The following is a 24,160-nucleotide window of genomic DNA, read 5'->3' as shown; positions in this document are numbered from 1 at the left end:
GAAAATATAACAAATGCGGTATTAAGAGTAAAATTGATGGATGAAATAATAAATGGCTAGGTATTGATCAATGCACTAAGATAGATAATATTTAGGGTTGTAACAGTTGGAAAAAAAAAATTGTAGCATTTTTCTGTGATTGGGAAATGATTACACTGAACAGTTATGATAAATTACAGTAATATCAGATAAAATAAGAATAATGTCAGGTATTTGAACAGAGTAATTTCAGGTAATATAATAAAGAGTAATATCAGATATTAATAAAAAGGACATAGCATAGCTGTATTGTCATGAAAATAAAACATGAATAGTTAGGGAAATATAATTGAATAAAAATGCACGTTGCTTGGCCTTATTGTTTTACAGGCGAATAACTGGCAAGTTTTATGGGGCAATTTGGAGGAAAATGTGCTTGGTGTAGGTCAAAATATTGTTTGATTTTGACATATTGGCAAAAATTGCCCTAACAGTCGAACCCTGATGGCTCGAACTCGCTTGGCTTGAATTTCTTCTTGGTTCACACTCTCCTCCAAGCACTGTTTTTTTATTGCTATGTATTCATTTAAATTTCTCTTGGATGGCTTGAATTCTTGAGGGTCGAATTATGGGATGGCTCAAACTATTTGAATAGCCTTGATCACAATTTTCACCCATTCTTTTGTTCGTTTTGCTCAGACCTGCTGTGAGTTGCAAAAAGCATTTAATCGATTCAGAGAACTTGATTAAAGGCCTGCCATAATTGCAAATATGTCATTGACTTGTTATTTAAACGGCTGCATCCCAACATGTACAATGTGAACATGGTGGAACAAAGTACTTTGTACATGTATCTGTATGACAACTCATAAACAAAACACATATTGATATCATGTCATTCTTTAAAAAAAAAAAAAAAAAAGATAAATACATGTAGTGCTGTTAAATATGTCAGCAATGTGTATATAGTGATTATGCATGTTTTTTCTAAGTGCTGATTCTTACATGTACCCGTAAATGTTCTACTTAAAAACCCGCTTATATAATATACATTTATTATATCACATTTGTTTGATTTTATATGTAACTGTTTTAAAATATTGATGAAAAATGTAGATCTGGTTCTTATTTACTCAGTAGCAGAAAGTAAAGTCTACGCAGTATGAATACTCTTCAACTAGAGATGTAAATGTATTGCAGATTCATGTTAGTAAACATATGTGTATGAGAAATCAATTGGCTCGTATTCCGGATGGTTCAAACTTTTGTTGTTGGTCCCCGCCAGTTCAGGTCTTCAGGTTTTGACTGTATTTGAGAAGCTTAATCAAGTTATAAATGTTGTTCAATATCTTAAATACTATTTAGCCAAATTCATTTAAATATATATCAATTTGTAATTTCTGTGTTTCCTATTTTGAACTATATCCATAATGTTTATTTATGTGGAACTTCTGTTTCAGCATACATTTGCATCACGCCTCATTCCTATCATTACCACCAACCAGACATCAAAGGCCAGTATCATTAGAAGGTAAGTAGTCATAAATACATGTATGTAACAATGACCTGGTCCAGTATTTAATTGCTTGGGTCCATATGCCATTGCCTGAGAATGTATTCCTTTGCCTTGGCCTGTATTGTTAGCATGTATTTAATTGCAAGGGAAAATATTCATTCACCCTGGTGGTATATAAAAATATCTGGGCCCATATTGAATTGCATAGGCAAGTATTCTCTAGACTGGGTCTGTATTCTAATGACTGAGCATATTTTGAACGGCTTTGGCCCATGTTCATTTCAATTGGCTTATTGAGTAAGCTGGACCCATATTTTATAGCCTGTACTCAAATTCAATTGACTGGGCCCATATTCAATTGCCTTAATCCATATTCAATAACCTGGGCTAGCATTCTATTTCTTGCGTGCACATTCCATTGCCTTGGCCAATATTTAAGTTCTTGATCCTCTATTTTATTTCCTCTGCCATTATTCAATTTCCTTTGCCCATATTCTGTTGCCTATGCCCTTATTCCATTGCAGGGGCCAGTATTAAAAAGCATCAACCCATACCAGTATTCAATGGCCCTTGGCTCGTATCTCTAAATATATTTAAACAGTCATATTTTATGGCAGATTTCGATTCAAGATATAAAAACTTATTTTTAGAACAGGGCAGATTTAAGAATATGATCTAATATAAGTCTACATTTGGTGTGTCGAACATAGGCCCATTTATCACAGACAGAATGATAATGAAGGCAACATGGTGGTATACCTGTGTCATTACATCTAGTATGAAATCTGTATGTAGGATTTCAAGTATGGATCTGATGCTTATGACAAAATGACAGTAATGTACATTGTAGCTGTTCATTTGATTTGAAACGGCAATTACCGGTACCATCAATAATGGGGACTTAACTGAAAATTACTATAACACTTTTTTTACCTTAGCTGGAACAATAAGAAATGTTACTTACAAGGTCAATATCAGAAATAAAGGTGAGTTCAGGGAAACTGAAGAAAATTACTAAAACACTTTCTGACAGTAGCCGGTATGAGAAGCATTGTGACTGACAAGGTGAAATGTCAATTTGGAATGTTTCAGAGTCTGCTTTGAGTTCATGAACCAGGTGCTTCACACCTGGCCTACACACATCCTAGAGAAGCACATCGCCATCTTGCAGGAGGCCATCAAGAAAGGCATCAGTGATGCAGACTCAGAGGCAAGATCGTTTGCACGCAAGTAAGTCACTGGTTTAACCCTTTCCCAAATAAGAAGCAAAGTGAAAATGGCTTTTGCGACCAGCATAAAACCCGAACAGACTGCGAGTAACTCGCAGTCTGTTCATGTTTGCTGCTCATTAGTAATTAAGGTTTGGAAATGAAGCTTCAAAACTTGAATTTAGTAAGAAAGGTCTTTAATTAAATGTAACTTTCTAAGGGACTACAAATGCGTCAAAATATGTATCTTAGTTGTAAAGGGTTAAGTGGGAAAATTAGCCTACTCAAATAGGCATTTTGACTTATTTGTATTCCCTTAGAAAATTTCATTAAAAGAAATCTGGTCTTAATAGATTCAAGTTTTTAAGGCTTTTTTTTAAAACCTAAGGTACTGATGAGCAGCAAAAAGCATAAAGCCTAAATACTCACAGGCTGATCTGATTTTATGCTGGTTGCATTTAGCCATTTCCACTTTGCTCCCAAGCGGGAAAGAGTTAAGGGCCAACATCATTGAATTCCAATCTTGTTATTTGTAGACCAGTGTATAGTCTTTTATCAATAACATGTTTACAGGTTAAATTTTGGAGGAAAAACAAAAACACAAACAACGACTGCAAAGTAATGATCTTCAATGAAAGAAAAACAACAACACTGATAATCTTTGAATGTCTACAATAATAAACACATACATGTTACACTTTTATGTACTGAATCAATTGTTAAAACATAATTTCCCTTGCATGTAAAATTGATGTTCAAGCTAGAAAACTCAGAAAAATACATGTTTACATCAGGTCAATAAATGAATAAGCTATTACATATTTTAAATGGGTAACTTACTGTGCAATATTTATTTGTATGCCTCCTTTTCGAAGAAAAGGTGGCATATAGTGATTGGACTGTCCGTCTGTCTGTCCGTCTGTCTGTCTTTCCATCACACATTGCGTTTAGGTTTCGAAAAATACTCATAACTTCTATGTCCCTTGAGAAATACCCTTCATATTTGGTATTCATGTGTATATGGACAAGGCATTTCCATACGCACAATTTTTTTTACCCCTGTGACCTTGACCTTGAACTTAGGTTTCGTCAGCGTTTAGGTTTTGAAATCTACGTTTAGGTTTCGAAAAATGTTCTTAACTTCTATGTCCCTTGAGATATAACCTTAATATTTGGTATGCATGTGTATATGGACAAGGCCTTTCAATACGCAAAAACATTTCTACCCCTGTGACCTTGACCTTGAACTTAGGGTCCGCCTTTAGGTTTTGAAATCTGCGTTTAGGTTTCGAAAAATGCTCATAACTTCTATGTCTCTTGAGATATAACCTTCATAATTGGTATGCATGTGTATATGGACAAGGCCTTTCAATACGCACACAAGTTTTTATCCCTGTGACCTTGACCTTGAAGTAAGGGTCCGCGTTTAGGTTTCAAAATCTGCGTTTAGGTTTTGAAAAATGCTCATAACTTCTATGTCCCTTGAGATATAACCTTCATATTTGGTATGCATGTGTATACGGACAAGGCCTTTCCATATGCACACAAATTTTGACCCCTGGGACATTGACTTTGAACTTAGGGTCTGCTTTTAGGTTTCGAAATCTGTGTTTAGGTTTCTAAAAAAGCTCATAACTTCTATCAAGTGTTTATAGGGGGCATAAGTCATCCTATGATGAGAGCTCTTGTTTAAGATTTTCTCCTTATTTTTTATATCTAAGTGACAGCTGCATTTTTCATATCAAAGATTGTTATCGTAAACAAATTTTGTATCCTCATTCTTCACATACATATGACAAACATTGCTGAGGGATTCCAAGCTGAATTTTCACACTTTGGAATAACTTCTTAGTGAAAAAAGTTATGAACAATACTGGCCATTCCCCACGTTAAGCATGAGACTGTTGAATACAGATTTAATAATGGCTTATTTTTATCGAAAGGAATCTAGACTGACTGGTTGCGCCAGGTGACGGCTTAATCAAGGTCACTGCTAGGTCAGTTTAAATTGTACTTGCTGTTTGGTTAGTTAGAACTTTGTTCAAAATAAATCCAAAGTATTATCACAGTTGCTCCCAACTTCAAGGTATCATTCTGTTGCAGGTCATTCTGGGGTTTTGCTGAGCATTTCAAGGACCAGGCTGACGCTCTGTTGAATCACCTTGACCCTGCTAAACAGAAGGCCCTGCAGGGGGAGCTCAGCAATTCCTCGAGCAGTAATTCTATAAATAGCGGGGGTGAGAAGGCGCCCATGACGGCCGGGAGAGTGCGGGTGCGATCAGCTAGTCAGGACCGAGGATACGAGTCTAGCACCCTAGGGTAGGGGTATTACTTAGTTTGTATTAGTTTTTATGAGCCTTGTTCTAAGAAAACTGGGCTTAATGCATGTGCATTAAGTGTCATCCCAGATTAGCCTGCGCAGTCCGCACAGGCTAATCAGGGACGACACTTTCAGCCTAAACTTGATTTTCGGTAAGGAGGGACTTCCTTGAAACTAAAAATACCATAAAAGCGGAATGTGTCAACCCTGATTAGCCTGTGCAGACTGCGCAGGCTAATCTGGGATTACACTTTACGCACATGCATTAAGCCCAGTTTTCTCATAGCGCGACTATTATGTGAGTGGGTGGCATTAAGCATTGCACGTATCTGTTTGGGCATCTCTTAAGTACGTTCCAAAGCTTGTGTTTAGAACTCCTCTTCAAGTACACAGATTTCACTCAGACAGAGAAATTTTGGCTGCATTCGTATTTGTCTGTATTAGTTTTATGTTTTAATCACCTTTGTCTGTTTTCAACAATATATTTCTAAAATTGTGTGTTTAACTCCACGTACTCTTAATAGACGTATATTGCTTACACTGTAACAGCTTATTGTGGAGATGATAGTTTGGACAGAACTTTGACTGTGACCATTTTTTCCCATTGTCATTTTGTCCATTGTAGAATATATGGTTGATTTGTCTGTGTCATAACTTGCATTTGGGGAGCATCAGTATCTGTGATACATGTCTAGTTTATATTGCTTTGATGTTTCCAGATACAGGTGTTTTGTATAATCACATTTCTTCTGCTTTTGACCCCGACCTCTGATTCATTTGGGGTAGCTCTCAGTTACTGGCAAAAGTTTTTACACTTACTGGTAAAGGTAATCCATGAAAAGGTAGATAAACTTACCACTTAAAATTTCATAAAAAGCACATAAAAAAGCAAATGACCAACAGTTTTCATCCAATCTTCACCATCTCTTGTTACTTTCCCACAACAGTTTTCATCCAAACTTCACCATCTCTTGTTACTTTCCCACAACAGTTTTCATCCAATCTTCACCATCTCTTGTTACTTTCCCACAACAGTTTTCATCCAAACTTCACCATCTCTTGTTACTTTCCCACAACAGTTTTCATCCAATCTTCACCATCTCTTGTTACTTTCCCACAACAGTTTTCATCCAAACTTCACCATCTCTTGTTACTTTCCCACAACAGTTTCATCCAAACTTCACCATCTCTTGTTACTTTCCCACAACAGTTTTCATCCAATCTTCACCATCTCTTGTTACTTTTCCAGGCGAGTGGGCTCCAAAAGCAGCCATCAGAGGTTCCGGTCAGTGCATAGTGATACTGGAGGGGGTAAGTCTACTAATCTACACATCTCACATGACTTATGATACTTTGCTTTAGTTGGATTTCATTCATTTTGATAAGTGTACACTTTGAATTGTTGTATTCCACAGTAAAGGGGAATATAGAAGCTCATATACATTATTTATATGATGGAAAATTGTTTTAACATTATGTTTGTCAGATATTTGTCTGCAAAGATTTTAAATGATAAACATCTATTGTTAGAACTTGTAATTATTTAACCAAAAATGGTATCATTTAATATGAATGTTGTAAATATTTTTAATATTATTATCTAGATTTCATTTTAAATGATAGGTATTAAAACATACCATTTAGTCCACCTGTTAGTGTGATGATGAATGTTACAGGCCTGACACTATTATTGTCAATGAGCTGTAATTTGTGTTATCTTTCATAAAGTTTTATGTTTCATTCAAACCATACTTTATGATCTGAATATACTTATGTGTTTATCTAGACTTCTATGTATAACCAAGAATTGTTTTAGTTCGAGCTGGACTTCAAAAACAACTTTCTAAAAGCTGGTCAAAAGGTGCCACACTGTTATAAAGATATTTTAAGTGTGTTCACACTACATAAATATAACAATATCCTGTTTCCAGATATGCACGACTTAGATGCACACTCGTTTCAAATAAGCTGTCAAGTATTTGTCCACAATCTCTAGTAAATGGCAAATGTTATTTTCACTATATAATAGTTGGTCTCAAATCATTTGTTCAATTTTTAATCTGTAAGTCTGCATGCACTTTGGCTCTCTATGTTTTTTAGGAGTGATATCTGTCACAACTGGCACTGGCAACATAGTTGCTGTACATTTCAACGCCCAATAAATAATTTTTGAAAAACGCTTTTTTTGTTAAACAAAATTTATAATGCCTGTTAATTAGTGTGTTTAGCCTTTTTCGATAGATGTAAAACAAAGATGTCTGATCCATTTGTTTGTAACATAAAACAAAAAGACCAGATTGTTGGAATCTGGACCATAGCATGTGTGCATGATCCTGTCAGTGTGTCATTTTTAAGATGGACATTTAGTGTATCATTTACATCATATATTTTCACTCAACCTTCTGCAATTTCCTTTAACCAATTTGCTGTCAGAGCTGAATTATAATCAGCTTGGATGAAGTTAAATTTTGTCTACAATAAGCACATTTCAAACTGTGTTTGAATGTTACAAATAATAAAATAATTTCTCATATTTTCCTGGTACGTGATATTTCTGCTACTGCAATTTGAGACCATATTGCTATAAAGTCAAATACAAATAAATAAAGTGAGTCTTTTGGGAACCTTGCTTAATGCTCACGCCTTTAGTGTTCTCCTGGATCTGCATGTGAAGTCTGCTCAAGAAAATGTATGACAAGATAGACTTTACTTTGATGCATTTGATTTGGTTTTCAAATAGCACACCTGAAATTATGTCTCTAAATGACACACTGACAACTCTGTTAAAGAAACATAACTTTTTCTTTCTTACAATGATTGATATTGTGATAGTCTCCCCTGCCTCCTAACACACTCCCATCTGTGTCAGACTCAGTACAATATGTGTCGTTAAATGAATATGTCCAAATATATGTTATTTGTTCTGCAAATTTAACTTCATGATGTAATAGCTCAAAATCATGTGTGTAAAAATTATAAGATTTGTATTTCTTATGTAAGATGACAAGTGTATTCAAAGACTAAATCAGGGCTTTTTCTGTTGTTCGTTAGCTCAACTTTTTACCTATAAGTCCAAGCTATTCTACTCCCCCAAATGTCGACCTAAGCATCCCCATCATGCTCTAGCTAATGTCAACATGCAACCTTCATGTCACTGTTTCTTCTACAGGAATTTGATTAAAACTTCACACATTGTGATAGGTCTTTGACAAAGTTCCATAACTCTGACCTGCAATTAAGCAGAGTTATTGCAATTTTTAACTTGGGCAATTCAGATTAACATTTTTGTGCAGCTTCTCCATACCATAGTATGTTATGTGTTCTGGAATTTTATGACAAACACTAAGACCTATATCATTGATACTAAATTTAGAAAAATTGTTTCTGTTCATAACATGCATTTAGAATAAGGAATTGTGCTGTAATTTTGAGCAAAGTTTGCCTAATGCAGACCTTGCTTTCAAAGCCAATTAAATTGATTTAAATTACTTTGTAAAAAGTTGAAAGTCTACTTTCTTTGTCTGGTTACATGGATTGTTTTAATTTATAAATGTTCACCTTTAAGTATAACATATGCTATATAACTACTAAAGATATTCAACTCAAATACTTGTTTATGGTCATTCAATCAGATGAGTTACAGAAAAGGTACTTAATAATATCAGAGCTTAAGGAATAGTCCTGAGAGCTGTCTGGGTATGCGGAGATTATTGTATATAAACATTTGTCTTAAAAATGATATACGGGATGTAACGCATTTATGTAGTGATCTAACACAAGTGCATCTTGGATGATAGGACTTGGTACATTGCAGAGTTGTATGACGAGTTAAAACTGTGTTGTTTTGCTTGAATTTAGACCTCGATAATGAGGACATTGATGGCAACATTGAAGCAGGTAAGTTGCCATCATTTCATCATGTGACTGGTCACATGACCCAGTTGCATGGCATCACAACCATGTGCCTTGACAACATCATCACTAAACACATTCTGTTTGCCATTTTCGCCTTGTTCAGAATGCGGTGCAGTGTTATTTTTGTTTCATGGGAAAAGTTACATTCGTTTAACTTTTGCCCATATTTAATCTTCATTTCAACTGATGAGAGAATGTCTTGTTAAGTAACAATCACATGGACATTCTCTCATTAAATTCAAGCCATTGAACATGTTTTGTGTTCATCATTTCATCTCTCGTATGTCATCATTACAAATTGTTATTCTGTAATCAGATAGCATTTTATATATGCACTAAATTTAGTTGTTATCGTCTTGATATTGTTTGCTATCAATATAATTGCATAACTGTCTAGTATCATTTCTGATATTGTATACCCCACCCGACCCTTACTGATATGTAGATTGCACTGTAGTGGTACTAATATGAATAACACTCAAGTTAACAGGTGTTATTTAATCAATCATAACTAGTTACTATCAGGCGAGGCAGTTACTTACTAACTTGCATCAGAGCTCGACCCGGCATTCATGTGAATGGGCATGACCAAGTGTTTGGCATGGAAATAAATGCTATAATGTCTCAACAGCATTATGACAACTTGAACATTGTCATTATTGCAGATTTAGAAACATTTAATGATCATTCAATGGGTACCCAGAGCAACGGAATGCTGCGCTCAAATAGCGCTGTTGATATTGCTCATGGTGCGAGCTCGTCGGCCGGCAACGCTAGAAGGCGGTCATCGTCGACTCTCCTAGCGTCGCGGCTCACTAACGGATCCACTCAGTCATTACGTAAGCTATATAGTGTCCCATGACAACAAAGCATTTACACTTCATTCATAAACAATCAAAGTGCAATTTGTGACTTATTTCCAATCCTTCAATACTTAGAATTAATAAATCCTTAATATGAAAAATCTGTGAGCCACTGCCTTTTGGTGCTATTCTAATAATTTCAGTCGATTGTTGAAGACCAGAAGATGCCAACTGCTTTTAATATTGATTTAATGGCCAATGATTCATCCTATTCTTCAGCCCTAGTTGTTATGTTGTATGTGGTCCTTTTATGAAAGTTATTGTAACCAAATGTAAGATCTGCCAAGTGCCTTTTATCCTAATATGTTAACATTACTTACCAAAACAATGTTCAGCTTACATGATTTTTTGGACAATTTAACCCAAAAGTTTACCACACTATAACCACAAGGTGCTGGGTTGTGTATCTTCAAATTCATTACTTTTTCTTTACTAACCATGATTGAGTGTAAACTAATTTTAATTAACATGTTATGTTAATGACAAAAAATACTGTTTAAAATCATTCAATCTGTTCAAATTAAAATACAAGTTCTTATAGAATTATCATTGTTACAACTTCTTGCGAAGTCTGAAGCATTTTTATTGAAATTATAAAACGTGCTGCTCTTTTTAGCGCTTAATAGTTAACTCAAGAATGCAATGAATTGCATGAACGAAGCTTGAGGACAAAAGTGTATTTATAATGAGGTTTTATAAAGAATATGTAGGACTTGAGGGAAAATATCAGAGTCTTTGATTCAACAGATAAACATATCCATTAAATATGCAAATGAAATTGTTTGTATTCATACTCACAACATCATAATCACCAGAAAACTGAGATTAGGTGTATCTATTTTGGATAATTTACCAACAGACAAGTTTCACCTAAATATATAAAATGGGCTAAAAGGTGTAATACAAGCTTAATGTCAAGCTAATAAATACTAAATAAACCGTAATTAATTTATTGAGGAGCTCATGTGTAACAAGAAGGATTGCATCCACAAATACAAATTTATACATGTCTTGTAAGAAATTAAAATTTAAAGTTTAATACAAGACATTTCAGGCGCATATAACAAATGAAAATAAAGCTCGCAAACTGTACTTGTTAGAATAATTAATGAATTTGCTCATGCAGACTGAGTTTTTTTTTTACCTAATGGTATTTGTGATGATTTTTAATGTCCATTCATTGAAAACGTGTTGATGTTTTTTTCATGTCTATGTCATGTTTTAAATAACAAGTATATATTTATTTTAATAACAACATAGAAGTTATTATTTCCACTGAAACAACCATTTATTTGAAATCTGAACCCACATTTTCAGAAAAAAAAATCCGTTTGACCTGTTATGAAGCATTCCGAAACATTAAGTAAACTTGCATATTGCAAAAAAATGTAGTTCAAGATATGTACAATACTCTTTGAACAGAGAGGTTAAATACCTGAATTGTATAGAAGAAAAACAAATTGAATCTAAATGTTCAAAGGTCTGTTATCATTAGGTCAAAACCCTGGTATATAAGTAATCCTTATGTAAACTTTTATATTTTTGAATAATAAACTTCGTGTTTTTTTAAGGATGAATATGGTATCATGTGACCTGGTCAATAGAGCATTTTCAAATGGCCATATGTGTTTATACCATGGTGTATAACTATTAAAAAACAACCGTTGGTGATTATGTGGTGATGAAAGGTTTATATCTCCTGTTTTGTTGGCATGCTGTGCCAAAGGTTACCTGTCATTTATGTGATGGTGGTCAGATTGAGAAGTATTGAGAGGTCTGTCTTTTGAATGAATATGAGTGGTAATATTCATATGATGGGAACATGCTCACTTATTTTCCCTCAATGTTCACATAATTATACAGGTAGCAAAAATATTGTTAAGCATATTTTTGTGAAGTACATTAAGGATTTAAAAGTTGATAATAAATGTTCCACATTATATTATATTCGCAATTTTATTTAGAACTTTTGAACATTGATTTAAATGAATAAAGGATTAACCAACAATCAAGCGTAAAACTTTTATCTGAGCATTTGTAATGGATGACATTATTTGCGTTATTGCAGTTTAATGTGTGGCCCACTTAACCGTTTCAGTGCGGGAACCGAACTTTAAAGGCCTTTGCAAACAGTTTTGATCCAGATGAGACGCCACAGAACGTGGCGTCTCATCAGGATCCAAACTGTTTGCTATTCTGATCGTATTCTTTGAAAAAAATCGAAAAAACTGCTTATTTTATAAATTCAGCAGACGACATTTTAGCAAAAGACAAATTTCCCAGCATGCAAAGGGTTAAATCTTAATGGAAAGTGAACTGTTTCTGTATAATGTTATCCTTTCTTGTTTAGTTTGTAAAGCCAGACACAAAATACGTGAGATATGCAATATAAATGCACACTTTCTAAACAAAATCCTGATAACAGCATTTCCTATTTTCTTTTAATCATGCAACTTACTTTATATAAGAACATTTGAATGGAGGGCAGGGATTTATTTTTGGGGAAATCAATGACATACTTGGGGTTATAATCCAGCCCATCTAAGGTCTGTTGATAACAGAACGTTATAGCTTAATCAGTTTGAAATTGTTTTAACACCTTAATGTTTGGTTGTTTTGATTGATGTGTGACAACAAAATATTGCTGTATTGCCATAAACAGGTTAATGACCCAAGGTTGACCACAGTTTTATATTAATTTAATTAATAATTTGACAGCCAATACAATATTTATAGCAATACCTGTGATTTTTATCACCCTAGTTTTGAGATTGCATTAGGTAGGCAGAGCCTATTTCTATACTGGTATGAATGGGCGGTGTTTATAAACAGCCTACTGTAATCTGCGTATGGTCTTCAAAATGTGACGCATCTAAGATGGAAATCTGTGAATGTGACGCATCTGAGATGGAAATCTGTGCAGTTTGATTTGGAATTGGAGGATTTCCAGACGCGTGTCAAATTGTGAGATATGTTGGTGATAGCAATTAATATATAAAAAAAACATTCAGAGTTAATGAGTGAATTGGTTGAAATTGGTACTGCAAGAAGTGTTTAATAATGAATGCAGTATTAAATTGTGGCAAAGTTATGTGTTATGATTGATACTGTCTGAAAGTGTCAAGTGGACAGGTGAGTCTAAATATTGGTTTGACAGTTGAAGCCCTGTAGGTTTCTGCAGTGTAGTTTGTACTATAGCTTTTTTCCATTATGTGCTAATTTATCCAGGACATTTGTTTGTAATAATATATTTAATCATAAAATTATACAGGTATATGTAATTATGTACGATATGTTTAGATGTAGATATAATTATTTGAGCTCATCTCTTCCCTTGTTTGACATCTGAATTCAGGCTTAGATGCAGAAGCATACAACATAGATGTCCTTACTTAGAGTGAAATTGGTTAACTTCTTTCTTGCTGACGTTAGCAGCATTAGAAATTTAAATAATTGATCAAGTTGAGTGGGATGGAAGCTATTTTGGAAAACAGAAACTTCCTAGCATGCATATTTGTTTTGAGACAATTGGATTACTACTTGCCTTACCTTTTTGATCATTTATTTGCATTAGTGTAGTTGGATAAATATTTTTCGCACTTCAATACAAATAAAGTTTAGGTGTTGAATGGGCTTCTATTGCATATAAAAGTGTTCTCTTCAAGCTTATGTTAAACATTGTTTGTCACAGCTGGTTATGAGTGTTATTGTTACTAAGTGGTGAGCAAAAAATGCGGGGAATTCTTGTAGTTTTGGTTGTAAAATAGTTCTGATGCTTGATACGGTTGTAGTGAAAAGGAATGTATGGGCAAGAAAGTCAAAATTAGTAATCTGTATGATTTAAAGGAAATGCATAGCTGATGTTTCAACGCAATGCAGAGGAATTTAATGACTTTAAGATGTTGTTACAAATATCCAGTGTTGAATATTTGAATTTACTATTATGGTGGGAACTTTTTGTAGCTAGAATGTCTTAATCTGTTTTACACAATTTCAGAATTTTTTAGTGTTCTTAGTTTTTGGATTTTGTTCTGGAGATATTTGGGCACATAATCACTCAGTATTTAAACACAGGTGCTAATAGTGATTATGATAAAAATGGGATTTTGTTGATATATTTGAATACAATGAATATATATTGGACTGCAGTCATCTACATTGTACCTTGTTTCTGATGTAATTTTCCAAATAGACTAGTTCATCTTTTTAAATAAAAAGTATTGTTTAGGACTTGATTAAATCGTCCATAGTTTATTTCATGGAGGTCTTGGTCTAATAAAAACTCTTTGATCTTGATAAACGTTGATAATTGCCATGGACTATTTCTGATGTATAAGTAAAGTGTTTGAAATGTTGACTTTGACCCTGTCAGTGATATCACTTATTATGTTAATCCACAATGAAACCTCCAAAAATAGACATTTTCCCTGATTATGTCTTTGACACTTTGAAATTTGAGACCTGCTCAGCTCATTTCTTTAAATTTGTTTAGAATTAGATAACTGACTGATTTAATATCAAGAAATAGCTTCCCATGCTATAAAACAGATTAAATGTCAACCATTTCAAATTTCATCATATATATTGTTCACAACCATCATATTTTGATTTATTTGTTATTCTAATTTGTGGAATTTTGTTATTTCAATATTTTTTAATTTTCATCTGATTTAATTAAATATATAGTTATGATAAATGTGATCCAAATTTTTGTAATATAAGCTTTTGATTACTCACATTATATTTGGATTTTGAAATTTAAAGACTGCTAAATAATTGAAATTAGTATGCTTTACACAGAACACCATTTGGCAGGTCCCAAGTATTTAAATTTAAATTATATACTATGATGTAAAGGAAAATGAAACTAATGGCCAGATAACCTGTAATCTAAGTATCAGGTGTTAATATATAATACAACGTCAAGGGTGTAACCTAAATGATTTCAAAGTTTATTTGATGCTTTTGATAATATAATTGTTGGCGAAATAAAATACTGATTAGGTTGATAGATTTACAACATTCATATGACCTCACATAAACATTCAAAAAGTTTGTTACAAATGGTTACCTGATCACTTACTTATGTGTTCATTGAAAAAGGTCACCCTTTGTTGGCCTACTTTAAATTTAAATATGTTTTTAAAGCACATGGCCACTGATGCATGCGGATTAAATGAGCGTTAAATATAACATATATGTGGGAAATTTTCATTCATTTTATCTGAAACACTGATTTTGAAGTATTGTTTAACAAGCAGTGTCAACTTGTGAATAATGTGATCAAGTAAATCTTTATTTAAATTTTGTGCATCATAAGTTAATTTGACCTTGAAATTAACTGCTAAATAATTAATTTGACTGTGATCTCAATTTTATTGAACAGTTGCATTTTTGATTTTACTGAAATACATGTATATCTTTAAATACTGTTCTTATAAAAAAAAGGCACATCTTTGTCATTTGATATCTTTTACAGTTTATATGGCCATGTGTATGCCTTTTGCATGTTTATCATTTAGGTGATAAATTAACTTACTATCATGGGAAAACCTAAATGTTCAAGTTATCAAGCTTATTAAGTCATTATGTGTTTATTTTGTGTCTTATTGGAGTTAAACGAAAGTTATGTCATATTTGCTCTCTGATTAGAGTAACATGACAGTCGTGTCTGTCTGATTGGATTCAAAAGACAGCGATGTAATATTTGCAGAACTGGTCATCTTTGCCCTGGAGGATGGTCTTTGTCACAAGGTTAATAGGTAATTGCTGGTGCATTCTCTGTTGTTTCTTTGTTGGATTAAAGGGTAATAGGCCTACTTTAAAGCAAGTGATTACCTGGGGTAGATGACACAGCTGTATCTCGGAAGCTGGACATTGTCCCATGGCAGTGTTTTGAATAGTTTCTTTGTATCTCAACATTGTGACACATGCCTTCAGTGTTTTTGAAGAAGATTGTTTGTTTATGGCAGAGTTAAAACTGTGGCTTTTGTAATTGGGCAGACTTCACATTCTTGTGGAAATGGGTGGCCTGTATTGTCTGTTGATAGTTCTGACATAAGTGATCATTTATACTGTATGCAAAAGGCTATTTGTTATAATATAGTGAAATGCGGAATCAAGCTATAAATTGATGACTGAATGATGTGAATGGAAATTGGAAAGTTGATTAGACGCAAAGAAACCTCAATGTGTTGTTAGAAGTGATCATAATGTCAGCTGTAAGACAGTGGAAAACCTTGACTGATTTGCATGGTGAATTGGAACAAGAAGTTTGCACAGAAATGAACAGTTTGGGAGATGACACAGGCCAAGAAAAGCCCATCATAGCTCAAGAAACTTTAATTGATATGGTTAAAAAGGCTGGCTTGAACAGGCTTGATGGCAAAGGTGCAAGAAAGATAACAGACCTTATAACAATGTTTGAAAGAAAAACAGTAAAAAATGATACTAGCACAGAATGTAACATTTTAGAATTTAGCACATGTAATAAACAATCAGTAACTGAAAGGAATCTATTCAACGAAGCTGACATGAAGGTATTTAGAAAGGTAGATATAGATGATGAAGAATGTGACGAAGGTCTTGGAGACCTTGATGACGTGTTTGATGATTTTGATGAACTGTATGAAGCCACTATTGGAAATGTTGATGGTTCTAGAGCGGAGAGCCAAAGTATGGGTGACAATGAGATGGGTAGTTTAAAGGAAAGTTGTCCAATTTGTGCTTATACACTGGTCAGTGATGAGATTGCACAATGTAAACACATGAGACGAATGTCCAGTGGATTCTATGAGAGTGAAAGAACATTATCAGACTGTGATGGAAGTATAAGTGAGCAAAAGAGCTTTCACAATCATCATGACTCCTTGTCTATATGGCCCCCAGATTCTCAGAAAGTGCACATGGGAAATACTGGAAGCAAAACAACAATGAACAGTATGAAACTGCTCGAGAAATTCATAAACTTTGGGTCGGTTGAGAATCTTGTTCCATATAGTCGACCTTGGACAAAGGATAGTTCATCTTCAGATGACAATGCATATTTAAGTGTGAATGTTTTCAATGACAGAGCTAATACAGATAACTTGCTTGCTCAAAATAATGTTGAAAGTGTTGCTGATGTATACAAACTTGACCAAGAATCTGAGAATATTCATTTTAAAACAACTCTCAAAACAAAGAGTGTTACTGGTGCAACACCCAAAACAAAGTCTGTAACATTTGCACTATTTCCAAGTGTGGTAGAGGTACCGAGTGTTTCTGAATTACAAAGGTTGTATGATACTGACACAGGATCACAAGACCATACAGATGATGGTAGGATTAAATCCTTATCTTTTTAGTTAAATATTCAGTGTACTCAATTATTTTGCTAACTGGAGTGTTTCATATTATCTAATAATAACCAAGTTATTAAACAATCATCAAACATAAATACATTAATACTTGATACAATAATCTATGCCTGAGAGATAATTTATTACAAAGAGTTTTGTTCAAATGTTCTTGAAAGTTTAATGTTACCTTGGACATCATTTGATAATTTCATTTAAGTCACAAGGTGTTGCAAAACAAAAAAACAAACATGTCTTATATGTAGATGCATTATGTAAAACAACAAAGAGGTTCACTATAGTGGTAATGATAAAACATGGTGAAAAATGAGATGTTAATCGCGCCTTGATCTTGGGATCACAGACCATGAAGACATGTCATGTAGACTGTAATAAAGTGTAATAATGGCATTATGTTCTCTTTGATGGCAACTATAACTTGTATAAAAATATTAATTTGTCACTCTCATATCAGAGGTACACATATAAGTTGTTTCATTTACATAATACAGTATATTTACCAAATTTTCATTTTGCATAAAAATGGTTCTTTCAATGCACCTGCTATACTTTTTAGCTTAAACTTTTTTTGCAGTAATAATGAGTGCGATTTTACACACACACAAATATAAGTGTGTTGTAATACACACATTTATATTGTCTCGTTTGTGAATACATGAAACATAATTAATTTATTAACAATTTCTCATACAGCTGAATTTAGCATTGTTGAATCAAATTATTGTGAACAAAACTTTAACATTATCAGACAACTACATTCAACCTAATCTGAATAAAGTGACACATGTATAGATATACCAAACAGACTGGCTCAATTAACTTATGATAAAAGCTGGTATAAAACATTAAAACATTTTCTGATAAAAGGGTTTGCACAATTCTCCCAACTAAATATACCAGGTTGTGAAGTAGAGGCTTTTTAACCCTTTTTCCCCCATAAGAAGCAAAGTGAAAATTGCTTTTGCAACCAGCACACAGCCAGAACAGCCTGCGAGTAACTCCCAGTCTGTTCAGGTTTTGTGCTGTTTGCTGCTCATCAGTATCTAAGGGTTGGAAATGAAGCTTTTAAAACGTGAATTTTGTAAGAAAGGTATTTCATTAAATGTAACTTTCTATTTGACTACAAATGCTTTAAAATACGTATCTATGTGGTAAAGGTTTAACAGTGTATTTTTAATAGATTAACTTCTTCAGGCCACCTATTACGCACCAGCTTAGAAAATGACATCACAGTGTTTGTCTCTATGGTTGGAAATTGCAAGTTAATTTTTAGAAGATATTGCCTACTTGACAGTTATAACTGAGTTTGCCTGATCATGGTGAAATAAAATTCTTTTTGAAGAAAAATGCAAGCCCAGCACTTTGTTTTATTTATTAGTTTATGGTTATTTTTTTTTTTTTTTTACTAATGATTTTTACCACCCAAAGATATTGTTCACATGTGAAGATGATATATTGACCCCGTTGGTGTGTTGTTGTAAATGAGGTGGCACCATTGCAATGCACAATATGAAGTTCAATACTGGCTGAATGTGAACAATATTTAATATAAACTTTTTTCAGAATTGTTAAATGTGAGTTTGTAGTATAATTGACTAGTGTGTCCTATGTTATATTGTCCATGTATTGGCAAAAGCAATATGCATTCAGTCAATGTAAAGGACCAATTAAATATTCAATTAAGAAAAACCCTTTAACTTCCATTGATTGAAGTATCCTACAATATTATAAAATAGAAAAATTAAACAGTGCAATACATATCAGGCTTGTTTTCATTGCTTACCATTTCATCACTAAGATGTTGTAACGTAGGTAGTTTGAATGAATATTTAGTGCACATAAATTTTATAAGTTAGTTCCAATATGAATCAGAGCTTTTATCCTGTATTTTGCTTTTAGAAGTGACCCTTTTAAATATCTTCAAACCTGCTTCAGTAAAGTGTTTGCTATGGCAGTTCATGCATACAGTTTATATTTTATTCTATTCTTTTTAAATATATATGATATGCTGTGCAATTGAACTTTTTATTTTGACATTTTTTTTGTCTTTTTAAGTCCTAATTGTTTTAATTCCCAAATTTGAGCTGATGTTGTGTAGCTTTTACACAAATTATTATAAATTTCAATTTTGCTATACACCAAAAATATGATTAACATCAGAATTCACCTTTTATATTGCTGCATGCGTAATATACTAGTAAATTGTAAATTAAAACATACTTTTATATTACTCAACAATATTTGCACCGGATCACTCCTGTTTTTACAGCAAGACAGAAATCGCGATATGACCATGTCGTATCATCATATTCACAAAGTCGTGTTTCACCTCATGTTGACAACAGCAATCGAACTAGAACCAACCTTAGAACGTCCCAATCTCAGCGTGAGTATTCTCCCTTGAGTGATACTGACATTGCATGGATTACTTCCCTTGCCATGATTTTATAATCTCCTTTGCCTGTGATGGTAGGTAAGTTTTGGAGTGAAGGCATGGAACACACTTTGAGTGGTTTGAAAAATGGCAATCTTGACTATAGTCTAGGAGACTTACCCATTAACTGCTTGGTTACAGGAAACACTAGAAAATATTCAAAGAAATAACAACATTAAATGTTCAAACTTTGATGCACACCATGCTGGTTTTCATGCAATGCACTGCTTATTATTATTGAAGACAGGGTTCCACAACACTTGCTTAAAACAACAGTAGACCATTATATGACACAATTGTAAAGTTTAATGTAAAGTTTGTAAGAAGAAACAGAATATACCGGCTAATGAAGGTAATACAAATAATTGATGTTAAGGAATGTTCATTGCCATGATTAAATTTTAACTATTCATAGTTGTAATAATGAACTCAACCAACCATACAGAGTAACACATCATACAGCCACATTTTTTATTTTATAAAAATTGCATGCTTTTAGCAAAAGTGAAATGCTTCCTTAACTCTTTCAGTGCTGGAACCAAATTTTGAAGGCCTTTGCAAACAGTTTGGATCCAGATGAGAAGCAACATAACATGGCGTCTCATCAGGATCCAAACTGTTTGCTATTTTTATAGTATTGTTTGAAAAAAATCTGAAAAAAATGCTAATTTTAGAAATTCAGCAGACAACATTTAAGCAGACGACAAGTTTCCCAGCATGCAAAGGGTTAATGCTTTTATTGGTTACAGCAAGATCGGTATCTTTATTGGTGTGGTTGCAGTATGATTTTGCTTTAACTTGGGCCATTCTGTTTTCAGTTAGAAATTCTGAAGGTGGCTTAAGTCTTTACCTGCTAATACATTATCATGCTTCCAGATTAAATTGACCTTGAATGTTGAGAATGTAACTTATGAGGAAATCTAAAATTGACTGATATGTTACTAATACTAACTTTCGATACTAACCATAACTACTAATAGTAAAATAGCACCATGTTAGTTCTCCATTTCTTAACTTCTGATGTTCTGCAATTACTGTCTGATAGGTTTCCCCCCTTTAAAACCATAAATGGGTTCTTTGTTAAAAAGGAACTGGTGAACGCAAACATTTTCAGTGTCTTATGACTGGTTTCTTGTAAGAAACAATGCTATTGTAAAAAATAATAATTTGTATCTAGCATCATTCTGTTTAAAAGAAGAAGCAAACATGTATAATTGTGATTACAACTGACTTACACTGATTCTACTGCATCTTAAGTTATATTTATAGGACAGTATTGCTAGCTCCCATATTTAACCAAGCTGTGTTATCAATTCCTAGAACGTGTTTGAAAGCGAAAAAGCAACAAACAATACTTTGCAAGGGTTGAATGTGAAACAAATGTATTGAACATGGATATTGAAATGTTAACCCTTTCCCACTCAGAAGCAGAGTTAAAATAGTTATATGCAAACAGCATAAAACCAGAACAGCCTGCGAGTAACTCCCAGGTTTTTCAGGTTTAATACTGTTGGCCGCTTATCAGAACTTAGGGTTGAAAATGAAGCCGTTAAAACGAGTCAATATGCATATGTGAGTGTGAAAGGGTTAATCACCTACACGGGTAACACATTCAACCTCTGATTTCTACTATCAGTTGTAAATGTAACACTTTTCCTGGTCTTGCAGCCAGCAGTCGTTCAAGCTCCCCGACCCCCCGGGGCAGCTACCTGACCCACACTACAGGTCACGCCGCCCCGCTAACACCTGGGAGACCCCGCAAATCCTCCACCTTGTCCAACCCTCGCAGTCAGGGCACTAGCAGGGAGACCAGTCCCTCTAGGACGTCAGTGAAGAGCTCTGGATACGGTATACATCCGCATGCTGTGCTTTCAGTCAACAGATTTGCAAATCACGAAACCAACATCATAGTTTTTGTTTACATTTTAATTGCCATCTGGGAAAACAGTCATGTGCACAGACTAATTAAAGACAGCACTCTCTGCCTAGACTGGATTTTGGTTATAAAGAGACTTTCTTTTAACCCTTTCCCACTCAGAGGCAAAGTGAAAAAGGCTATGTGCAACTCAAAGTCTGTTCAGGTTTTATGCTGTTTGCAGCGCATCAGTATTTAAGGGTTGGAAATGAAGCCGTTAAAACTTGAATCTAGTAAGAAAGGTCTTAATTAAATTTAACTTTCGAAGGGAGTACAAATGCGTGAAAATAAGTATCTTAGTGGTAAAGGGTTAACAAAGAATTCCTTATCAGTGTAAATCGGCAAAGGCTAATCAGGGAAGACACTTTCCGCTTTTATGACATTTTTTGTTTAAATGAAGTCTCTTCTTAGCAAAAAATCCAATTTTGGCGGAAAGTGTCGTCCCTGATTAGCCTGTGCAGACTGCACTTTACGCACATGGATTATGTCTAGTTATCTTAAAACGCGACTCAATTTATTATTATGATAAAGTAAAGGTACCATCATGAGCCTCTTCTGTGTGGGCTATATAGGAGTCACTTTGTCGGTCGGTCTGTCTGTCCCTACTTTTCATTCGATCTTCACCAAACTTGGTCACAAGTTGTATCTAGATGATGTTTAGGTCAAGTTTAAATATGGGTCATGCCGTGTCAAAAACTAGGTCACAGGGTCACTTAGTGTGTTTTAAACCTAAAGTTTGTCCGGACCATATTAACTATGTCATTTATTGTTAGATTTTAAAATAACTTGGTACATTTGTTAACCATCATGGGACGGTGTGTCGTGTGGAAAAAGTGCGTCAACATCTCAAAGGTCAAGGTCATACTTGGAGTTCAAAGGTTAAATGCATGTCCGGGCCATAACTTTTTCATTTATTGTGAGATTTATAAATCATTTGGCAAATTTGTTCAACATCATTGGACGCTGTGTCGCGCGAAAGAATTTTGTCTATATCTTCAAGGTCAAGGTCACACTTTGAGTTCAAAAAAGGTCCAATGCATGTCCGGGCCATAACTTTATCATATATTGTGGGATTTTAAAATCATGTGGACAATTTGTTCACCATCATTGGACGGTATGTCCGGTGAAAGAATTACGTCGATATCTCCAAGGTCAAGGTCACACTTTGAGTTCAAAGATAGCAAATGGCCATAAATGAGCTTGTCCAGGCAATAGCTATGTCATTCATTGTGAGATTTTAAAATCATTTGGCACATTTGCTCACCATCATTGGACAGTGTGTCCGCGAAAAAATTACGTTGATATCTCCAAGGTCAAGGTCACACTTAAAGTTCAAAGGTCAATGGCCATAAATGAGCTTGTCCAGGCCATAACTATGTTGTTCATTGTGAGATTTTAAAATCATTTGGCACATTTGTTCAGCATCATTGGCCGGTGTGTCGCGCGAAAGAATTAGGTTGATATCTCCAAGGTCAAGGTCAAACTTTGAGTTCAAAGGTAAAAAATTGCCATAAATGAGCTTGTCCGGGCCATAACTATGTCATTCATTGTGAGATTTTAAAATCATTTGGCACATTTGTTCACTGTTATTGGATGGTGTGTCGCGCGAGAGAATTACGTCGATATCTCCAAGGTCAAGGTCACACTGTGAGTTCAAAGATAAAAAATGGCCGTAAATGATCTTGTCGGGGCCATAACTATGTCATTCATTCTGAGATTTTAAAATTACTAAGTACATTTGTTCACAATCATTGGACAATGTGTCATGTGAAAGAATTACGTCATATCTTCAAGGTCAAGGTCGCACCTGGAGTTCAAAAGTGAAAAATGGCCATAAATGAGCTTGTCCGGGCCATAACTATGTCATTCATTGTGAGACTTTAAAATGACTCTGTAAATTAATTTTGTTCACAGTCATTGGACAGCGTGTCATGCGAAAGAATTCAAGAGTTCAAAGGTCAAAATGGCCATAAATTATAATGGCATAATAATTCTTGAAAATCACCATTTAGATTATCTTGTTTTGTGAAGACAGCTTGCAAAATAGTCTGTGTCAATGCAGCATGTGGGGGTATACGTCACATCTGTGACAAAACTCTAGTTATGTCTGAAGAAGCTATTGTAAAACCTTGTTAACACTGTAGAAGTCACACTTTTAGTCCAATTTTTAGCTCGACTATTATATATGAAATGTATATAGTGGAGCTATCCTACTTACACCGGCGTTAGCGTTCCCGTTAGTGTGCTAAAGTTAAAGTTTGCATACCACCCCAAATATTGTCATTGTCCCTTGACATATTGCTTTAATATTTTGCATACGTCTTTACCAACATGACCCCAACCTATAAACAAGAGCAGACAACTGTATCAAGCATTTTGTAAGAATTATGGCCCTTTTTTCACTTAGAATATGCATATTATTGATAAATCTATGTTACAGTTTGCGTACCACCTCAAATTGTTTAATGTCCCTTGACATATTGCTTTCATATTTTGCAAACTTCTTTACCAACATGATTCCAATCTATAAACAAGAGCAGACAACTGTATCAAGCATTTTGTAAGAATTATGGCCCTTTTTCCATTTACAATATGCATATTACTTTAGTTACATTGCCAAAACCTCTTTATTTATGATCAGATTTTATTAAT

At 34.1% G+C, this 24,160-nt stretch overlaps 1 protein-coding gene across 7 annotated transcripts in view; it reads left to right on the top strand.

Moving 5' to 3' along the window:
* Positions 1 to 24,160, top strand: part of LOC127859326 (CLIP-associating protein 1-like) — a 117,197-nt gene that overhangs the window by 57,361 nt on the left and 35,676 nt on the right. For all 7 annotated transcript variants that reach the window (XM_052396659.1, XM_052396658.1, XM_052396660.1 and 4 more), the window contains exons 16-23: positions 1,440 to 1,510; positions 2,588 to 2,725; positions 4,807 to 5,022; positions 6,273 to 6,334; positions 8,882 to 8,920; positions 9,604 to 9,777; positions 19,429 to 19,545; positions 21,262 to 21,441. In XM_052396659.1, coding sequence (XP_052252619.1) covers positions 1,440 to 1,510; positions 2,588 to 2,725; positions 4,807 to 5,022; positions 6,273 to 6,334; positions 8,882 to 8,920; positions 9,604 to 9,777; positions 19,429 to 19,545; positions 21,262 to 21,441 — 997 coding nt within the window. The remainder of the gene's footprint in view (positions 1 to 1,439; positions 1,511 to 2,587; positions 2,726 to 4,806; positions 5,023 to 6,272; positions 6,335 to 8,881; positions 8,921 to 9,603; positions 9,778 to 19,428; positions 19,546 to 21,261; positions 21,442 to 24,160) is intronic.

The sequence above is a fragment of the Dreissena polymorpha genome, chromosome 15 (assembly GCF_020536995.1).
Source record: "Dreissena polymorpha isolate Duluth1 chromosome 15, UMN_Dpol_1.0, whole genome shotgun sequence".
NCBI lineage: Eukaryota > Metazoa > Mollusca > Bivalvia > Myida > Dreissenidae > Dreissena > Dreissena polymorpha.
Note: the sequence above shows the minus strand (reverse complement) of the source record. Positions and strands in the feature narration are given on the sequence as shown.